Raw genomic sequence first — 23,006 nt, 5'->3', positions numbered from 1 at the left:
TATCCTTCCATTTCGATCTTGTGATGCCATTCTCAATAATGCAACTCCCACTTTTTTTGTGTGTTTAAAATTGCAAACCCAATAATAAAATATCATTTTTATTTATAAGATTGGCATCATTATCCATTCAATCTATGTGATTCCAAAAAATAAAATTCGACATTGTATACTATAAAATTTTGAGGCTCACCACCTTAATGTTTGTTACACTGATAAGTACGCCCTCTTCAAATTTAAAAATGTCACTGATCCTCTTTATTTTACATACGTTGTACTCACACTCCATTTGACAACCATGTCTCTATTAAATCATTGAGTACCATTTCTAATCCACTATTATATTACTTTTATTTAAGAATTAGATAATTAAAAATAAATGATGAATAATAAAGTAATAATGTAAAAAATTCTTACATTTTTAGTATATATATATATTTTTTCTTTTTAAAGAGTAAATATTTATATGTAATTAGTATATCATCAACTATTCATGTATATTATTTTTCTCTAAATTATAAGGTGTGTTCACATCTTGACATGGGTGCATGGATGAAAATCACTTATCTTAAATTGACATTTCTAACCCTATCCAGTCATAGTGACATGTATGTCATTAAAAAATATTTATTGTTATGTATCCTTTCATTTTGTTTGTTCAAACAAAATAGAACATTACATCAATAAACAAAATAGGACATGAAAGAAGTGGGATATGGGTGATCTTAATCTATGGGTAGATAGTACAATTTAACCTCTTTTTTTGTCAATAAACAAATTGATGGGTACTATGGAAAGTTAAAAGATGAAATTAATATTTTTGTAATCATAAATAAATTGACTAATTTCGTCAATTATAAATTTTAAGAACCAAATTCAATACTTGGTAACTCGGGTAGAAAAAGAAGATGAGACATTATAAATGTAGTAGCATAGAGGGACAAGTACCGAAGAACATAAACAAATAGTTTAAGGAAATAAAGTAACGCGCTCTAGTGCATTTTATAAGCTCAAAGCCACTCTCATCTTTTATTAACATGGTTGTCTGAAACTTGCAACTTTTCTCGAAACCTTCCTTTTTCGGGTTATGTGTTTCATCAACACCATTTCCTTCTTGTCTCAATCTCTCCACTTCTCGAGAATGGTAGGTTTCTATTAACTTCTTCATTCATTCATCTCTCTCTAATGTTCTATATAGCTCATAACTTTCAAATCTGGTGTTAAAGGAAAATGAAGAAGTTAATGAAGAACACAAGCCTATTATCCAATGGAACAAACAAAAGGGTGGATTCAGAGCTTCAATGTTTATCTTTGGTAACATAAATATAGATCATTTAGTACTTGTGTTCTTAACTAATGAAAATTATATTGATTTTCTTCTTGTTCTTCTTCATGTTTTTTGTTCATTCAGTGTTGTCAGCATTGGATAACATGGGATTTGTGGCAAACATGGTGAGCATAGTTCTATACTTTTATATGGTGATGCACTTTGATCTGGCTAGCTCAGCAAATACTCTTACAAACTTTATGGGCTCAACTTTCTTGCTATCTCTTGTTGGTGGATTCATCTCAGATACTTACTTGAATAGACTAACCACATGCTTGATTTTTGGATCACTCGAAGTTCTGGTAAGTAATGATAAAAAATTAATATTTTTCTGAAACTCCATTTCCCAATGAAAAAAAGATTTAACTTTTAAGTTTTGTTTTCTGATTTAGTTTAACTTTAATAGGCTTTGGTATTGCTCACAATTCAAGCTGCTTTACCCAAATTACACCCAGATGCTTGTGGAAAATCAAGCTGTGTCAAAGGTGGCATAGAAGTTATGTTTTATGCATCATTGTATATGTTGGCATTGGGTAATGGGGGAGTGAAAGGGTCTATGACTGCATTTGGTGCTGACCAATTTGATGAGAAGGACCCAAATGATGCAAAAGCTCTTCCAACTTTCTTCAATTGGCTTGTGTTGAGTTCAACTTTGGGCTCAGTTATTGGAGTTACTGGTGTTGTGTGGGTTAGCACACAAATAGATTGGCATTGGGGCTTTTTTATAATAACTTTAGCATCCACACTTGGTTATGTTTCCCTTGTTCTTGGCAAGCCATATTACCGCATCAAAAGTCCTGGTGAAAGCCCCATTTTGAGAATTACCCAGGTTTGTAATAATCTATTTTATTTCATATAATGAATAGTACTAGTACTTTATGTTAAAAAAATGAAAATTAAAAGTTATCAACTTTTGTTGTAATGTTCTCAATAGTCACTCATAAATTGTATGCAAATACAATCTAAGATGAGCAAGAAACTTTTTTTGTTCACTACAGGTTATTGTTGTGGCTTTTAAGAACAGAAATCTAACACTGCCAGAGTCTAATGAAGAACTATATGAGATTAGTGCTGAAGATGCTACTGTAGAAAAAGTTGCACATACCAACCAAATGAGGTAACTCTCCATTTCTATGCTCAAAGTTCATAGTATAGTTAGTATACTTGACAACTTGCATAATGCATAATTGCATATACACTACTAATTGAGCCTAAAAATAATGTTCTGCACATGATTAGACAAATAACATAATCATAGTCCAGCACATTGGATGTGTTAAGAATCTTTTTTTCTTCATGTACGAACTAGTAGGTTATGCCAAGAGCTATGGGCCTACTATCACTCATGCTGCACGTTTGGAGTAGCAGAGAATGATCATGGAAAATATATTTATGCCGTGTGTAGTAAACTGCAAATACATTAGTGAAAAAGGTTACCTGACAAAACTGAAAAAAGTCTCTGAATAATGGTACTAGGTGCAATCAATTGTGCTTTATTTTTTTGGAAATATTTTCAAGCTTTGTTGAGAGTTGAAGTAATTTGGTGGTATTTTTTTAGTCCTTTACTAGTAGCAGAAAAAAAAAGATAATTGCTTTTGAGGGTTACTGAAATAATAAACTTACAATGCAGAATAATTGAACTAGGATTAATGTTGGGACTTGGGACTAGGGATATTAATTCCCTTCTATTTTTTAACCCCTTCTTAGTTTAAAACACATATATGCATGTTTTGAAGTTGTGGTTTGTTGAATCAGGTTTCTAGATAAAGCAACCATTCTTCAAGAAAACTTTGAACCTAAGCCATGGAAAGTATGCACAGTGACACAAGTTGAAGAAGTGAAGATCCTAACTAGAATGTTACCCATACTAGCCAGCACCATTATAATGAACACTTGTTTAGCACAACTTCAAACATTCTCAGTCCAACAAGGGAGTATAATGAACCTAAAACTTGGTTCTTTTACAGTACCCGCACCATCTATTCCTGTTATCCCTCTTATTTTCTTGTGCATCCTGATTCCTATTTATGAGTTCTTCTTTGTGCCACTTGCAAGGAAGATCACTCACCACCCTTCAGGTATTACACAACTTCAAAGAGTTGGTGTAGGACTAGTACTTTCTTCCATTTCAATGGCGATTGCCGGGGTTATCGAAGTAAAAAGAAGGGACCAGAGCAGAAAAGATTCATCACATCCCATAAGTCTATTTTGGCTATCATTCCAATATGCTATATTTGGAATTGCAGATATGTTCACTCTTGTAGGACTCCTAGAATTCTTCTACAGGGAAGCACCTTCAAACATGAAATCATTGTCCACTTCTTTCACATATTTATCTTTGTCACTTGGTTACTTCTTAAGCACGGTCTTCGTCGATGTTATAAACAGTGTTACGAAGAGAATGACTCCAAGCAAACAAGGATGGTTGCATGGATCAGACTTAAACCAAAGCAATCTAAACTTGTTCTTTTGGTTCTTAGCAATCCTTAGCTGCCTCAATTTTTTCAACTTCCTTTACTGGGCCTCTTGGTATAAGTACAAATCTGAAGACAATAATGCAAGGCCAAGTTTGAAGGCCATAGCTGAAACAAAAACGACTCTCAAAAGTGTTGATGAGAAAGCCAAGAAAGATGAAAGCATCAAAGATATTATGAGAGGTAAAGCTAAAGAAAGTAGCCAAACAAGTGAAGCCAATAGTGAGGGACCCTCTTCTTCTGATGAAACAGATGAAGGCAAAGAAAAAGAAGGAAACTATAGATAATGGAAACATAGATAAGGTCATAAGGCTCAAGACATGATTTGATGTGATTAGTATGGATTGTTGAAATAGGTGTAGAAGTGTAGTGGTTGAAATTTGAAATCTCTCAATTTATATCTTATATGTGTGTTTGTATAATTGATTGTTACTGTTGGGGTCTGTTTCTGGCACTATTTGTGTATCTGTGTGTATGCAGAGTAGGATTTTTGTTGTTTGTTTGTGTTGTTTTCTTTACCTTATATAAGTTCATTCACACTATTTTGTAATTGGTGGTAAGCAATGCATAATTGATTAATTGTAAGTCTAATGAAAGAGCCTACACTGACATTTGTAACTAACATTTCTACTAGAATGCTGGATTACCCTCTCAAAACTAACAACAAAGAAATAAACAAAGTACATTGCTTTCACTGTTGTGACGGGAATTGAATTGCACATTGAATTTCCTTAGAATTGATAGTTTAAATTGGATGGAAAGAGGTGGATGGACAAGTCATTGAACTAGTAAGGATGGAAAATCCATTGAGAAATATTTAGGACATGCCCCACTCTGGGATGCTATAAAAGAGTCATAATCACTGTACCATTCCTTTTATAGTTTTGACATAGACATAGATAGTCCAAGTTAGGAAGTAGGATTAGGTAGTGTGGTATTCAATATGGACATGGGGAATTCATTTCTTTGGAGCATCCAATTACAACACTGTAGTGTGTAGCTGTTACTTTCTTACTTCACATATTATCCCATGTTAATAGAATATCATGATTCTCAAAATAATACATATGAATGGATGAATGATATAATGAATAATGATAATGTAAAAAATTAAAATCTATCTTTTGGGATGTTACTATAAAAAAAAATTAATTAACCATTAATTTTTTATTAATTATATTGTATACGTATATTAATTAAGTTTAAAAAATGAATATTTCTCTTTAAAAATAATCTAATCGACAGAAGTCATAACACCTTGCAATGATGAGGTGTTGCATAAATATAGACTATCTTATAATTTTAATTAAAATATCATTCCACATTAAACTCAATGAGTTATTAACTCGGTCAAATTATTAAGCCATTAGATCATTAATTGGACTAGTTGAATAAATTAATATTAAAAACTTATAACAAATCCATAGGATAACAAGTTTTTGTGAACAAATTAATAAAATAAAAATTAGAACTAAATCTCACTAACAAAGAAAAAAGTAATAACAATTTTATGTTGGATTAACTTTAAAAATTGATTTTGAACCATAATCAAATATATGTGTGATGGAATTCAAAAACAAAAAGTCAAAAACAACCATCAACTATAACTCCCAAATATCGGATTATTTAAACTACATAAAGGAAGGTGAAAAGAATATTCTGGTAACAATTTTTTATTCCAGATATAAAAAATAATATTAAAATAGTATATGATTAAATCATTAAATAATTAACAATTAAGATTTTATAATAGCAAAATATTATAAATAAGTTAAAAACATTATAGGACAATATGTGTTTTAATAAAAACATTCAAATAAGTTTTAAACTCGATTAAACAATAAATATTTTCTTTCAACACAAATAACAATTGCTTTCCTTTCAGAATGAATTGTTTTGCCGATTTTTAAAACTAATTGAGCATATCAAGTCAAATCTATCTAACATGTTAAGTCATCATTTTTATATTCAAACTAGAAATGACAAAATAGGTCACCCAACCCATTTTGTATGTGCTCGTATAAATTAAGCGAGCGTGCAAGCATATACTAACGGACAAAATTATACATTAGGTACGTTTTAAAATAAGCAAAACAGACATATGTGCAGCCCATAACCAAAAACTAATTTACACTAAAACAATAATTCAAGAGTTGGAATATGTAATGCAACATTACAATTTGATACATGTTTTGTTTTCAGTTAACTTGATTTTCACCTAACCACATAAATAATCAAATTTTCTTTAGTTACAAGCCTCCTTTCACAATAATCTTATTTAAGATCTTATGGAAGTTGCATTAGACAATACATATAAGAAACACTTATATCAATAACACTGATAACATTAGGCAATGATGTTTAGTGTATGTCCCTAGGTATGTTGTTTAGTCCACTTAAAATGTTCGCTCATTTAACAGGTAAGTAGGTTGGATGAGATGAGTTAATGGACAAAATATAGATATTATGTCCGTTATTAACAATCTAGTTGGTTACTTTAACTCAGTTGTAAAACAATATGGTTAACATCTCAGTTAACTAGATTATTTTAGCATTGATTTGAGACTATTTTGACACAATTCCAAGAAAAGTTAATCCTTTATACAATTGTTATTAAACTTGGTTTGGATTAGTCAATTCGACTAGGAATCGAGCACCTCACACATCTTTCCCATTTTTTCTATTAATATGTTATTTAGCTTGAACTATTTTATCTAATGTGACTTGTATTTAATAATGTTAGTAATATTTGACACTTGGATTGTCTATATTCTGATACCATATTTAAATTTCGGAGTGTGTTAAATGAACTAGAACATAAGTATATTAAATTACGTTTATAACATTGGGCCCTTTGATTACTTGGGTTCTAAGGCCATTTTAGAATTTAGGAGAGATACTTGGATGGATAGTGGACTTGGTCTTTTTCATTATTGGACTAAGCGGACTACAATATATATAACCAATATAAGTGTGCCTTTTTTGGTACAATAAAAAACATCATATATTGACAAAACAAAAAATCATGTTTCCACGTTAAATATTTAACTTGTCCCATTATCTAACATGATCCAACATGGTACTCCCTGATATCCTATTTATAAGTCATTCTATAAGATTTATTTGATCCTTTCCATACGGTGTTTTATACTTTTAATAACTAATTACTTTTAATGTTTTGCAGTATCAATGAACCACATTCTACCTTTTCTGTAAAGTGTAGTAAGAATGATGAGAGTGTGATAGTGAAATTAATGGGATAGTGTAGGAGTCATTCATCTACTATCTCCCTTCTATTTTTAGAATACCAATCACTATTTTGTGAATATCACTAATGCATTGCCTTCCATCTTTTACACTATGCCTCCATAGTTCATAATTGATTTGTTCATTAAAAAATTTCCTTGGCCTCATTCGCCTAAAGTTTCTTAAAATTATGCACTAATTATCTGTCACCCAGAACAAATATTCTAATAAGGCTATATTATATTATATACCATCAACACAGTGTACCCAAAAAATATATCATCAACACCTTCATAATCATCATAATGAATGAACAAGTAGTTGTTGATACTATACAGATGTATATATATTATGTTCCACACACAAATATATATGCAAGGAATTTAAAACAAACTTTATGATGCTTGTTTAACTAGTATACTAATAATTTACAAGTATTGAACTTGGGATTGCATAGCCACCACTCCATTATCCCTATAAGGATTTTTGTTTTGTTCCTGTGCACAGATGATTGTAGGGCCCCTCAAAAATAGACCCAATAATTTGTTTCACATGCATGGAGATTTTAAACATACCAACGGGGCATGAGTGTGCAAATTAAAGAAATAACAACCTTTAAAATATTTAATGCCCAAGAAATTAAAACTTATTGAATGAGTGTGTACATGAATCATAACCATCGGGGCTCTGAGTAGGAGAAAATAGTGTTTAGAAGATAGAAGCTGATGAGACAGTTTTTTATGGCTCCAAATTTGTCCTTATGTATTAAATAAGCAAATCCTAATGCTTCAAAAATATTCCATTTTCTGCATAATAGGGACATGTATGATTAATTTCTTGCTATTAGCAAGATAGCTAGTTTAATTTGGACCTTTAGTCAGGTAAGTGCTGAAATGGAAAAAAGGCATCACTATCCCGATAGCTGCATGCTTTGACACAGTCACTACAATAATTTTTTTACCTTGACACTAGTTTTCATCTTGCAGTAGTCAAAGGGTAAATTATATAGTTTGTTTCTGAACACTTCAATTCAATAGTTTCTGTGTTTCTCAGCAGTTGAAATCCTCAACTTTATGGTTGTAGACTGTATCCATTGAATTGTTAACGATTAAATATATGTACAAAATAACAGTAAAATAATACATATGCAGAATACCCCAGAAGATGATAAGAGTCACCAGATTTGTATAATTTCATTTATGAGTAAAGAGCCCAATACTGGAGGAGATATGTAACCAATACAGTAAAGTAGAATAATAATAAATTAGTGGATTTGATACTACATCAATAGAAAAATAAGAACCATATATCATATCTTAATCGAAAACCTTAAAAATTGAAGATATTAGGTTTATGCATTTATTACATATATTTTCTTTGTTTTATTTAATGGTATGGGTCAAAACTTTTTTATAACTTCTGAAAGGGAACAAAATGAAAATAAAAAACTTGTTTCTGTGATGGGAGAATTCTTCTTCAGAACAAGTTCTACTACGTGAAGGGTGTTATCTAAAGTTTTCATATATTTTTGCTCTCTGCCATTTCTGTCATGTCTGTGAAAACAGTTCAGAATCATTTATATCACTTCATATATCATATATCATGAGTTTATGATTTAGTTAGAAAAATACTTAATAATTAAAATTTAATTTAAATATATTTTTCTAACCAATCATAAGTCTACACATAGAATGACACAAACTGTGGGATAAAAGAATATACCCGTGAAAACAACCCAAGCTCTTCTTTTTTTTATCATTTTATTTTCAGCATCAGTACATGTGGATGCCCACCGCGAGGGACCCTTATTATCTGGTGCAAAGCTTTGAGAGGCCTAGAATCCCTTGTTTTAAGTACTACAAATTGTGACAATACACTTCAATAATCAAATATATTTATTTTTCTTTGCAGGCAGATTTTTTTAAGGGAAGAAGACCACACAGTTGCAGTGATTTGAACCAGACCTCATGCACTTCAATAATCAAATATATTCTCTGATCATAACAATTGACATTTATATGGTAACTCTTTCTGATGGATGACCAGTGACGCATATAGGGTTTAACAAGAAAGGAAGAAACACATTTGCCGTCGTTGGAACATATACTTACACTTTATATTATGTAACTTAAATCCTATATGATCTCCCATGAATGATAATTATATGATACTTTTACTTTATATTTATACACTATATCTACTTCAGTTTTTACCTACTATGTATGATAATATTCAACCCACTAACATAAATGTATATGGTGTCTCAGGGAGTATCAAATTAAGATGTACAAAAACATCATTTTTCAATTCAATGCCCTCTTCTCTAACAAAGAAATATCAATCCTTTTTCATTATTTTTTCACTTATTTTTTCTTTTTAACTTCATTCTGTGACATGCATTTGTTGTATGGTTTTTGCTTCTGTCTACAAGGTACAACTGGATGGTATTTTAAAAGAGGTCAATCAAAGGAATACAAGTCTTGCATGCTTTCTTGTCTTCAGTCATTGAAGGGGAAGAGTGGTAAAATGAAGTTTGCCAAATAGTAAAAACAATCTTTATCAGTAGGAGACAGTGACAGGAATCTATTTAAGCAAAATGGTCCCAAATGCTTTTTGATACTGATAGAGAACATCCACAAAACATATCATGATTTGAAACGTACTATTTAGTCACACACACGTTTCATGAACTTAATTAATGGCAACAGTTTTAAAGTGTATTATAAGGTACAAGACTCTTAATGAATCTTGAATGTAGACAACAAATTAAAAGAATGCAGTCAAGCGTGTACATATAAAAAAAGTCATAATTAATAACTCAAGAATAACGTAAGACCTAAGAAGAGAAGCCTTATGTTTTCAGTAGTGGTGCTTCTGTGTTTGGTGAACAAGATAATGGGGTGAAGAAGCTTGAACCAATCTCATATATTGTACTTTATACTGTAAATAATGCTAAAAGTTTGACACATTTACAATATCAAAATAAAAAAGAAAATAAATTTACAGCACACACCTTTGGTCAGAACTCACAGGAGTAAAATCCTGACCTAGTTTTCATTTCATATTGGAAATGTCGGCATCTATCTCTTTCTTTGAATTGAAGTTTTATTTTCTTCCACAGTTCCAAATGTTATGTACGTAGAGGCTAGAGGGTTTGTCCAAAAGCCACTGAAAATCTCTGCAGATCTTTATTATATATATCTGAAAGTTGAAAAGTGGGTTGGTGCTGCTGGTTATGTTGTTGCCAACTAGTACTTGAATCTTCTGTTATGAATCCACCACTTTCTGGTTTAACATCAGTGTAAACAGATTGAGAAGTTTGATTCTGCACTGTGTTTCCAAGAAGGAATGGAGTGTTAAGATATTCAGACCACCTTATCTCTTCTTGTTCTACTCCTTGTAATGTTACTTGAACATCTTTATCACCCTTCACAGACTCTTCCATCCCCCATGTTATAGTGCTATTATTGCCAAGAAAGTCTGTGTTGTTTTGTAACTGCATAGTGTTGTTACTGTTCCCATCAATGTCACCAGAGGATATAGAAGGGTTATTGTTGAAGTTGTTATTAGAGTGGAGAGTAACTGTAGGCTTTACATGTGTTGGAGTTTGGAAAAGTGAGGTTGACAAAGAGTTATGGAGCATAGCAGAAGTTATGCTAGAATTAAGGTCTGACATGTAAAGAGAGGTGTTGTTCATGTTTGGTCCATAGTTCAAGTGCTGGAATGAGAAATATCCTCCTCCTATCATATCAGATGGTCTGCAACTATTGATGGAGTCTAGGAATAATTCTTGAGTGGTTGTAGTGCTGGTCAAGTTACTGTTGCTACTATTGTTGTTGATTTTGGAACTTGTAGAGACTTCAATAGGGTTATACCTCTCTGAAGGAATAGAAGTTTGGTTTGGTTTTGGTGGCTCAATAAAACTACACACTTCATTGGATCCCACTGAGACTAATTTCTGAGTGCTTTTATCTGCTATGGATGGCTTGTCTATGTCATTTTCAACCTCAGAAAATGGTTTGTGAGTGTTTGGGTCAATGCCTCTTTGCCTGAGCTTCTTCTTGAGACATGAGTTCCATAGATTCTTTATTTCATTATCAGTTCTTCCTGGTAATTGAGCTGCAATTTGAGACCACCTAATATAATAAAACCATGGAACAAGAACTATCATCTAAATGTCTTACAAATTCAATAGTATATTAGTAATAACTCATTATCTTGTAGTTTAATAAAAATACATGAAAAGGGCCTTATGAAAAAGATACTTAGTTCTTGAACTTAACTATCTATAACTAAAGTACCTGTTGCCAAGGACTGCATGGAGTTCAATTATCAAATTCTCTTCCTGCTGTGAGAATGCTCCTCTCTTCAAATCAGGCCTCAGGTAATTTATCCACCTCAATCTGCAGCTCTTCCCACACCTTTGCAAACCTGGCACATACAACACAATATACACATTCAAATTGAGAGAAGAAAGGTTAAAAACTTCAAATGATTTTTTGTCTTTTCCATCATTATCCACACACTGCAATATAGAAGATAATAACAACAACAATCAAGCCTTTATCCTACTAGGTTCGGTCGGCTGAAGATTTTTTCTTCAATACAGAAGATAATAAAATGTTGAAACAATAATAATACCAGCTAGTTTGGGGACTGAACTCCAACATCCATGACCATGTTTGGTTATATAATTCAAGAGCTTCTCATCTTCCTCTGGAGACCAGAGACCTTTCCTCAGCTTCTGCTTATAGCAACAAGAATGCCTTCCCATGTGCACTACTTCAACTCTTTCAATCTGTCCAAACCTACGTGGACTATTCAGCAAGAAAATCAACACAAGCTTGAAGAATAATGATTGATATGAATTGTAGGAAATGAGATTAGTTGTGAAAATAAAATGAGACCTTTGATAGGGAATCAAATAAATAGGAGGAGAGAAGACTAATAGAGAAAGTTGTATTGCTTTGTATTGGACAGTGCAATTTTCTTTTTTAATTTATATATCTGACTTTCTTGAAGTAGGGTCCACTTCCTTCTTCACGAGACAATCCACATAATCATTAAGGTCCCACCAAGTGAGTCCATCATGTTTGGATGGCCCTATGTCACTGTTCCAATCCATTAGATGCATAAGGGAAGGAGTACACTTGATCATAAGGTTTGACTTACAAAAATATGTATGTCCTAAACTCCTAATAGTAAGGATATGTATGTCCTAATAGTGAGTTTAGGGCAATTTCTTAGGAGACCTCAATTTTTGTATTGAAAATAAAATTCTCATCCTCATAAGACATGATAAAAGTTATAATGGAACTTTCAAATCAACATAAAAATAATATACAAAGTATACTTATTATTTTTATAAGCAAACACTCGTATGTAGAAAGCCTTATTAAAAGAAGAAGATCAGAGAAAGTAATGAGAACTGAAATGAGTATAGTATACTCTCACATGTTAACCGATTGAGTTTTTTCAATGAGACGAGTAACTCGTAAGTTAATTATTTTTGTCAATACATGTTAAGTACAATTGATAAAGAGTAGGCTCAAACTTTACAATGTTGTGTGCTTGAATCCTATTAAAGATGCAAAAATCTAATTGTATATATGTAATATGTTAGTACCTAAGAGGGAAGCCTCAACTAAAATTTTATAAAGAAATAAGTTAATATGAAAGATATCTCCAATATTATGAACTCACTTATCCTATCAAGACACTAATTCACTTTTGCATGATGGGTATGTGCTTATTTTTGGCAAGCTTCTCATTTTTCACCGACCATGGCTTTATGTACCATGCTGCATAGACGTGAGAGTTCTTTATCTCTTTTGTTTAAAACTTCTCAAGTGTGACGAAATGTCACCATTCCCATATGATATAGGCATATATCAAGAAGGGATAGATGCCATTGAAATAAGATTAAGGGAGTGACTTTGTTAGGTTAAACCTACTCCAAGATTAGTAATATCGAGCATAAATAAATCACAAGGCTTGAGAAAGGGAAAAATTCCCGTGAAGAAGTTACATTCTTAGAATGGCAAGGTTTGCAAATAAAGTATACTACATTAAATTGATGATAAGAGAACCTTCTCTCTATTATTTTGGAAGAAGTATCAAATGTTCCAAAAAGATTATATTATTATATCTCTAGCCAATCAAATTTCAACAAATAATATAAAAAATGTTAGTTTATATTTTTATAATTTTTCTTTTTAATAAAATATTATTACTTTCTAATTGAATAGAAATACAAATATGGACACCAAAAAGAGACAATTGATTTTAATTAGTTCTTTTGTTCCCTTTGGTCATAGAACTTAATATTTTGAAAACTCTATGGTCCCTTCCTTTTCTTGACTAACTTTTCTGCCAGATACTCCTTGGCAGAAAACTGCTCTAACCCTTCTTTTTGGCTTTTTGGGATGATATTTTAATATCATGATAGTTTGGAAAAGTTTCATAATTTAAGTACAAATGCAAAATTGGGCGTGTAATTAAGGTCAGATTTCCTCTCTTAGAAAGTGCTTGATATTCAACCAACTATTGGAGTGATTAAACTTTTTTGCAACTTGAAAGCTACTTATCTTTAGAATTAAATGCGTATTTCTTCAATGTCAATTTTCTGACTTCATACAACTTCTGTGTTAGTGTGGAAAGATACTAAAACCGTTGTTCTTTTTTTAATGTAGTAGGGTACTCAAACCTTAGCTAATAATAGAAAAGACAACTGTACTTCTCTATCAAAATACTATAACCATAAAAATGCAATTGTCCCTAGTTTATTTCAGCCTACATTTATGATATATATATGAAAGCTGGCAACTTGGGTGATTAATTATGACAAAACTTGTATTGTAAGGTGCAATTTATCTAAGCTGTTGTATGTATATTATAGACTATAGTTTGCTTAAAAACAATTTCTTCTAGATATATTAAATGAAAAAAAGAAAAGAACTCACCAAAAAAAAGTGAATGCCTAGAGAAGATGATACGCAAAATCTTACCACGATTGAAACAAAGGGTTGTGTCACCTTAAAAACACAACAGGATAGGAGACCAAAACTTAGGGGTAATAATTCAATTAGGTGGTAGTAATTGCATAGACATGCAATATATATATAAATATATATATATAACCAAATGATTATCAGACAAGGACAAAAAGATTGTGTTTGGGATGAAAAAGCTTCAACTGCTTTGGCATAATAGTACCTTTTCTCCCTCTAGGGACAAATTACAAAAGGTGAGATCACAGGTCCAAAATGGCTACTCTGTGTGTATTCCATGAGCCTTTTGACTTTTATTTTATAAAGTCAGTTCAAAACTACCACCCTTTTAACTAGGAAATTCCTGTCATCAATGGAGAATTCCGATGGATATTTTCTATACTTGAATTCACACTTTTGATTTGTCTGCTAGAGGAATCCAAAAACTAATAGAAAAAGAAAATGCCCCCACCATATATATTTGGAACTAGTTAACCAAATAAAATCTTCTCTCCCAAAAGGTATTATCCATATGTTATTATTATCCAATAATAATTTATCAAATAATATATTAATTTATATTTTTATAATTTTTTTTAATTAAATAATACATTTTGATTGATTTGGGATATTAAGAAAGATATGAGATCCTTTTCCCTATCAAGGATAGACCATGAAATAATAAAATAACTTATTCCTAAGCATAACTAAGGGCTAAATAATTTCATAACTAAGCATGTGTATAAAGTAATGTAAATTAACATTTGATTCAAAAGAAGAGCATTTTTTAGTATGAGAAGAAAACTAATTAAGATATTTTTGTCATAATATATTAAGCTTTTCCATTGTTTTTCTAAAAAGTATCTTCAACTTTCAATAATAAAAAAATATATTAGCTAGTGATATTAATATTGATATCTTTTTATGATAGCCTGTCTCTTTGTTCTGACATTCTGAAACTTCCATGTCCTAATTCAGCCATCCAAATTCGACATTAATATCTGAGTTATAAATAAGATATCTTCATGGAGATATGCTTGTGATATCCATATTCATCACGCAATTTTAAGCTTATCATCTTATATTTCTCATATTTTATTGTTTATCGAAGTCAAACTCCAAAAATTGTAAAATGTTTATACATTTCCCATTACTCTTGCCGCGTTTATACGTTAATAATATGTGTCGGCTTCGTTGTTCTTTGTAGTATAATCAATCGGCCATTTAAATCCTCATCACCAAAATGAAGTTGGTCAGCTATGTAATTTAAACCAAAGTTTTCTAGGTGTCTTCTTCCTCTTTAAATATATACTCGCCAAAAAATAGTTGCATTGAATATAATGAGGTTAATTATAAAGCATATATAAATAATATTTTATCTATGTATTTATTTATGTATATATTTATCGTTGTATTTGTAGAATTCAAGCAAGCCAAAATTTCAATCGAAGTGAGTTTCATTAGAGTATTCATGTTTTGTTTTACTATCTCATTCATGTCTCTGCCTGCCTAGGATATAAAGAGAAAAATCATTTTTATTATATTTGATTATCTAAAACCAAACTAGATTGGCCTAACCTATCTTAACTACTACTACTTTGTGTACCCAAAAAAGGCAAATATTCCAATCACTAAAGATGTATCATTTTTTACCCTCTCTATTTTTAGCTAGCCTTATTCACAAAGTAAAGAGTTAATAGGATTCTCAACTCTGAAACATATTTATTGTCTCAGATCATGTCTTATACATTGTCTTGTATTAATAAAAATACATCATATCAAATAAAAATTTATTATTATTTTTATTTTGCTTCATAATCATTGATTCACTCCAAGAGCGTGTGACACAAGATTTTAGACAATGAAGTTTTGTTCTTCTCAACTCCTCTTCCACCATTCTGATATAATCAGAGGCAGACAATGGTTGGGACAAATCTAATCCAGAATCACTAGTACACTTTGCTGTGTATTTGTCTCACAAGTTGCTCAGCTGAGATTCCTTTGGGAAATTTGTATGTATGTATAGAGATTTTAGTAAATAGTACCCCTGGCCCCCCAAAGGAAAATTGCTTAAGAAATGAATTGTGTAACATTATTGTCCATTAAAAATATGATATTAATCTATGTAGGCCATACTTAAAATTAAGCTTTTTATTTAGGTCCAGCGCATAGTGCAACCAACGGAGATTAGAGGAATTAAAAAAGCCCTCTATTATCAAACATAATGTTATTTTCAATTTAAGTCAAGTTTGTCCAACCAGAAAATCATTCATTAGTAATGTTGAAATGGAACAATAATCTTGTCCTTGCTAGTTCCATCTTTTAAATAATACGGTCCTAGCAATTTTATTCATAAAAACACACTCAGCATAGACATATTGGAAACCCACGTGGTACTTATACCTCAGCTTTCTCCAAAGTCAAAAGTTGAAAACATAGCCAAAAAATGGGTCCTTTTTTTATGCAATTGAAGAAGGAAAAAGAGAAACAATACCATACAATCTTTTGTAACAATGACCCTTTTGATCATTAGCTAGAAGAGAAGATAAATGGCAGTAATTCTCACACTTTCATGAGCACCCAATTTGACTAAGAAACCTGCAATGTAGTTTGTTTCACTAACTGCCAGACAAACATTCTATCTTAAGAAAAATTGCTCCATTTTCATTTTATTATTATTTATAAGTTTAATGACGACCTTCCATTTTATTCTCGATTAAGTATGATTGTGAACCCATGTTTATTATTTCATTGCTTATTTTCAAAGATTGTATAAAAAATTGTTTTTAATATTTTTGTGTGTGCAAATCTATAAAAACAGGAAGAAAAAAATGAAAACAGAAATGATAACCCATTTTAGACTATAAAAAAATAAGAAGAGAACCCATTTTCAGATCAAACAGCATAGAGTTCAGAATTCTATTGCAATTTAAGAGTTGAAGCATACAACCTGAATAGGTTAGCTATTTGCTTCAATGACGTGATATGATTGTAACAGTGTCAGAGCTAAAAATATCTCCTTGATCTTCTCATTCTTTATACACTGAAGTATATATATAAGTAAATTATATTAACATTTTGATAGGTTTTAATAAAATTATATAAACTATATCTTCCTTTTTATTCTATGTATAATTTGGTTTTACAAATTATCTTCTTTAGGTAAACTTTATTAAACTGCAATCAACTTGAGCCATATATATTCACCAAAACCTATCTTATCATGCAGTAACGTCGGTTATGTAGTAAACAAAAGTGCAGAGAGGAAATGTATTATGTAGAAGGCATTATCTTATTCATTAACATGACACATGATTTATACATCATAAAAAAGAATACTAATGCAAAAATAAATTTATACATGAATAGCATAATGAGTCACATAAGTGCTCTAACATTGTAGGTGAAATATTCATAACTGTCTTATTAACTCTTTATTTCATAATGAATACTCCTTATTGCCTAATTAATAGAAACATAACAGATTATGAGTCATATTAATCAACACTCCTCCTTGACTCTAGAGCTGTAAACTTCAAGTTTTTGCCATATGCTTATTCAAAGAACCGTCAAGATTGAACTTGGTTACGTAAGTCCATTTGACTCATATACCATTCTTGTATTTAGGCATCTCTACCAACTTCCATGTCTCATTTTTTTCAATGACCATGAGCTCCTCCTTTGTTGCATCTATCAATTTCTGGTCACTTCCAGCTTCTTCATATTTTGCAACATCTAATGGTGTACCCATAGGTCCTCCAATATTTGTGTGTATCAGTTGCAGCTTCTGTGTAGCCTTCCATATACTTTTTTTGCAGAAAAAGAAGCCTTGTATGCTTCCCATATCGGCAAGCAATGCGTGTAGGAGACTTTGTTTCTATTTGTTCTTTGTGTACTACAACTTGCTCATCTTTCATCAAATCCAAGACAAAACTTTTGCCTTTCATTTAAACTCTGAACACATCTTTACATTCTGAATCTTTAATCATGCAGTTTTTGTCTTCAAACAAAACCTTATAGTTTTTCTCCATCAACTAAGGAACACTTAACAAATTTTCATTAATTTCAGGAACATATAAGACATCATGAATTTATTTCAAACATATGTAACTTTTAATTGCAATTGTTCATTTGCCTTTTGTTGCAATATATGTCCCATTTCTAATTCTGACTTTGAAAATATAAGTTTTGTCAAGCTCTCTGAAGAGCTCACGATAATAAGTCATATGGTTTATACAACCACTATCAATGAGCCAACTTTCTTAGAACTGTTGGCGTCAAAACATGATATTGTCAATTGCTCTTCTTGTGGTTGATCATCAACAATATTAGCTTCTCCTTGTTGTTGTTGTTGTTGAGACTTGCATATTTTTTCCATGTGCCCTAACTAACCACACTTATAACATCTTACATCATGTCTCCACAAACATCTATTTTGTAGATGATTAGTTTTTTTGCACTATGAGCAAGATGGAAAGACTTCATTATTGCTACTTTTGTTATTGTACTTGTTGTTTGTAGAACCTGCATGTTTGTGGTTATTACTTTGCCTCTTTTCTTGTCTTTCCAACCATTGTTATTTTGTAGTTTGGTTTAGAAAGCACTCTTCATAAATTCTTCTTGCCTCATAAGCTTCCTTTGTTCTTGTGATTGTAATGCATTCAACACTTCTGTCAAGGTAATGTTTGAAATATCCTTAGACATTTTCAGAGATGAAATTGCAATTTCATATTTTTCAAGAAGTGTAACTAGAATCTTTTGAACTATTCTAGAATCAGAAAATTCAGTATCAAGAAGTCTTACATTGTTGGCAATGGCTAGAAGTTTATCAGAGTACTCCTTGATTGTTTCTGAATCTCTCATCATTTGCATTTCGAATTCTCGGATCAAATTCATCACTTGCATCCCTTTGACCCTTTCATCTCCCTCATATTCTTGCTTCAAAAAATTCCAGATTTCACAGACTGTTTTCAACGTCATTATTCTGTTAAAAATGGTGGGTGAAATAGCTGCATATAGACATGTTCTTGCTTTGGACTTTTTTTGCTTCATCTCCTTCTCATTTTTAATTTGTGCAAAAGTTGGATTGTGTGGAATAGTTGGAATGACATAATTTTGTTCAATAGCATCCCATAGATCATTAACATCCAAGAAAATTTCCATTCTAACAGCTCATACTTGATAATTGTTTCTACTAAACACTGGAGGTGAAAATGCAGTAGACACTACTTCTGAATTCATTTTGACAATTTAAGGCAATAGAAGGTAATAGAGAAAATGTTTTGGTTGTGTTTTGTTTGTGTTTTTTCTCACAGATCCCTCAAGATATAGCTCTAGATATCAATTTATTGGTTATGTAGCAACCAAAAGTGCAGAGAGGAAATGTGTTATATAGAATGCATTATCTTATTCATCAACAAGACACATGATTTATACATCATGGAAAAGAAAACTGATGCAGAAAAATAAATTTCTACATGAATAGCATAATGAGTCACATAAGTACTCTAATATTATAGGTGAAATATTCCTAACTGCCATATTAACTCTTTATTTCCTAATGAATACTCCTTATTGCTTAATGAATTAGGAACATAACAGATTTTGAGTCATATTAATCAACATGTAAACCTTAATATCAATTACAATTAGTACGCTTAACAATTTTCATTATTTAAAAAAAATGTAAAGGGTGGTATCCAATTAAAGCAAAAGGAATAATATGATTTGGAAAGCTTAAAGGGTTTTTAATTATAATGTTGATGGAAAATTTATGAAGTGGAAGATTTCGAAGATCACAATGAACATTTGAACAAGAGGGCGACATACTCCACATGCCCTTGAAAATATGGAGAGCCTCTTCATTATTCTAAAACCGTCTTTTCTTAATCTAATTCTTCCATTGACAACTAACCGACACGAACATCATGAGTTTAATGGTTAACACAACAACAACTTAATTATTATCATGTACTTGTCAAAGCAATAAGCAATGATGAAAAAACAGTGTCTCCTTCTTCATGTTGCTTTCTATTAATAGAAGATTAATATCCAATTAATAATCATTGTTAAGTTAAATTCTAGTACAGTACAATCGGGTTTTGTTAATTCTTAGTTTCTCAGCAACCATGCAAAAAAGAAAAGAAGAGATGAAGAAAAGAATTGAATTTTTATTATTGGAATTCATTCTACACAAAGACAAAGTGTAGATAATTTATATAATAGAAAATTGGTAGTTGCTTGAAACTCAAGCTACCATTTAAAGTAAAATTAATTCTAACTACCATAATCGAAAACTATCTAAAAATGAGTCATCTTTAACATCCCCTCAAACTGGAGAATGAATACTATTAACTCTCAGCTTGGGTATAAGGTAGCAAAAGTGAAAAGTCAGATATGGAGTTTGGAAGAACCACCAAAGTGTTGAAAGAATGATTGTTCTTTTCTTTAAGAATAATGCTCAAGTAGAATACCATCTTGGTTTCTTGGCATGATAAAATATGAGCAATTTTGCTCAAGAATAACAAGAGAAAAGTGAGATGAAATATGAGCAATTTTGCTCAAGAATAATAAGAAAATAATATGAGCAATATTTGCATCGAGAATATTGAGAAGAATTAAAAGAAATATTGGCAAAATTTTCTCAAAGATATCAAGAAGAATTTAGAGAATTAGAGAATATGAAGATTGTATAAGAAAATGATAGAGAAGGAGAGTAACCAATAAGAATAGAAGAAAGGAAGCTGTACAATCCTGAAGGATATATATGTGTAGGAAAAAATATGAAAGTTGACCAGCTTGTGTTGAAATGGAGGACTTGAACACAGGAGTTCAAATGCATGGACAAATGATAAAATATTGTCATCAAAATGATTGTTTTGTAGCAAGTGCTTTTTAATGACTCATTGTGTGAGATTTGATGAACTGTTAGATGCTGAAAAGTTGTTTCGAAGGATTGTTGATAAAGATAGGCATGAAATTCTATGATCCTAACTTATGCTTGGCTGAAAAGTTGAATGCAATACATAAACATTTTCCCTTCATCAATCATATCATTTCCTGCAACCTTTTTATTGAATAGTTAGCAGGATGAGTTTGTAAAAGAATACACCTTGAAAGAAGATTTGTCTGCATTTCTTGAATGCAACAAATTAAAATTCTGAATCCCTTGAATGCCACTTCTGCCTTCTCAAACAGTCCAACATCAATAAGAATATATGCTAAGTTGCTATATGTGGTCCAATGACTTGACTATCTCTCTTCATCTTGAAAGCAGAAGCATTTTCTTGAATGAAAGATAGATGCAGAAGAAGAATAACAGAAGCCATACATAAAAATATTGCTCTGATACCATCTTAGTTTCTTAGCAACCATGCAAGAAAGAAAAGAAGGGAATTGAAAGAGCAAAAGAGAAGAAAATAATTGAACTTTTATTATTGGAATTCATTCTACACAAAGACAAAGTGTGGAGAATTTATATAATGAAAAAATTGGTAATTGCTTGAAACTCAGGCTACCATTTAAAGTAAAAGTAATCCTAACTACCATAACAGAAAACTATCTAAGAATGAGTCATCTTCATCTTTAAAATTAATCACTAGGAATATTATTTATTTAATTATGTGTAGAACATTAAAGGATTCAATTATGTAATTGAATGGAAACGTGATTTATTGAAGATTGCAGTTTTGTGTGTATTTTCCAAAGCAAGCACCATTCTTTATATAACAGATGGTCTTGCTTGGAAAACAAGAAAACAGAAAGCAAACTAATTCTAACAACTTCTTAACTAACTAATGATGCACATTTAACATGTGCTTAAATGCAAAGTGCTCCACTACTAAAGCCAATCCTGAGAGAAGAATGCATAATTCATAAAGCTTTTATCAATGATATGTATAATCTGCAATAAACAAACCAGAAAACAAACAATGGACTAAAGCCTCATGAACTAAGCCATGGGTCAGGGTTAGTGGAATCAACATTAGGTGCATATATTGAACAATATGTTTAATACCCCCCCTTCAAGATGGAGAGTGTATATCAATCACTTTCAGCTTGCCTAACATATGATTGAAAGGAATAAGATCTAATGGTTTAGTTAGAACATATGCTATTTGAGCAGAGGAAGAGATAGGTAATAGATGAAGAAGTCTGTTATGCAACCTTTCTCGAATAACATGGCAGTCAATCTCAACATGTTTGGTATGTTCATGGAAAACAACATTAGCAGCAATGTGTCTTGCCGAATTGTTATCACAGTATAGTAAGGAAGGTTGTTTGTAAAGAACTTGGAAATCAATGAGGAGATATGTCAGCCACTGAATTTCACAAGAGGCAATGGCAAGAGCATGATACTCTAACTCTGAGGATGATCTAGAAACAATGTTTTGTTCATGAAACAAGGAAGTCTCCTAGGAACATGGAATAACCTGAAATAGATTTCCTAGTATCGGGGCAAGTGGCCCAATCTGAGTCAGAGAAACCTTTGATTTGGATGATGGATGTTGTAGGATATAGCAAGCCTTGTCCAAGTGCTCCTTTTATGTATCGAAGAACACGAGTCATGGCTTTGTGATGCATGACAGTAGGATTAGCCATGAATTAAGTGAGTTGTTGCACAACAAAAGAAATGGTAGGACGGGTATTGGTTAAATAGAGTAATCTTCCTACAAGTTGCCTATAGGAGACAGGGTCATGGTAAGGCTCACTGTCATGTTGGTGTAAGTGAATGGTTTTAACCATTGGTGTTGGGACATGCTTAGATGTGAGAAAACCAATGTCATGGAGTAAGTCTAAGGCGTATTTTCTTTGGCATGATGTAATGCCAAGCTTGAAACGAGCTACTTGGCCTAGGAAGTATTTCAAGATCCCTATGTCTTTGATTTGAATTGAGTGTTAAGGTGATCCTTGACAGATTGGATTTCAGTGATGTTACTTCCAGCCAGGATAAGATCATCAACATAGATCAAT

General features: G+C 31.5%; 2 protein-coding genes across 3 annotated transcripts; one reads left to right on the top strand and one right to left on the bottom strand.

The window, feature by feature from the left end:
- LOC109354476 (protein NRT1/ PTR FAMILY 4.5-like) lies at positions 941-4,385 on the top strand. Of its 2 annotated transcripts, none has more exons than XM_019596999.1 (6): positions 941-1,141; positions 1,224-1,311; positions 1,409-1,626; positions 1,731-2,153; positions 2,323-2,441; positions 3,080-4,385. In XM_019596999.1, exons 1-6 carry the CDS (start codon positions 1,085-1,087, stop codon positions 4,083-4,085), a joined length of 1,911 nt encoding a protein of 636 aa, XP_019452544.1. In that variant the 5' UTR covers positions 941-1,084; the 3' UTR covers positions 4,086-4,385. The 2 variants fall into 2 exon arrangements, with proteins under 2 accessions (XP_019452544.1, XP_019452545.1); XM_019597000.1 differs by having other exon boundaries at positions 941-1,144; positions 1,239-1,311.
- On the bottom strand, positions 9,875-12,001 carry LOC109353478 (transcription factor MYB86-like). The gene is made up of 4 exons (XM_019595772.1): positions 11,952-12,001; positions 11,686-11,861; positions 11,346-11,475; positions 9,875-11,180 (listed from the first exon to the last, which is right to left on the bottom strand). The coding sequence occupies exons 2-4, from the start codon at positions 11,816-11,818 to the stop codon at positions 10,190-10,192; spliced, it is 1,254 nt and encodes a 417-aa protein (XP_019451317.1). The 5' UTR covers positions 11,819-11,861; positions 11,952-12,001; the 3' UTR covers positions 9,875-10,189.

Source organism: Lupinus angustifolius, chromosome LG08 (assembly GCF_001865875.1).
Source record: "Lupinus angustifolius cultivar Tanjil chromosome LG08, LupAngTanjil_v1.0, whole genome shotgun sequence".
NCBI classification, from domain to species: Eukaryota; Viridiplantae; Streptophyta; class Magnoliopsida; order Fabales; family Fabaceae; genus Lupinus; species Lupinus angustifolius.
Note: the sequence above shows the minus strand (reverse complement) of the source record. Positions and strands in the feature narration are given on the sequence as shown.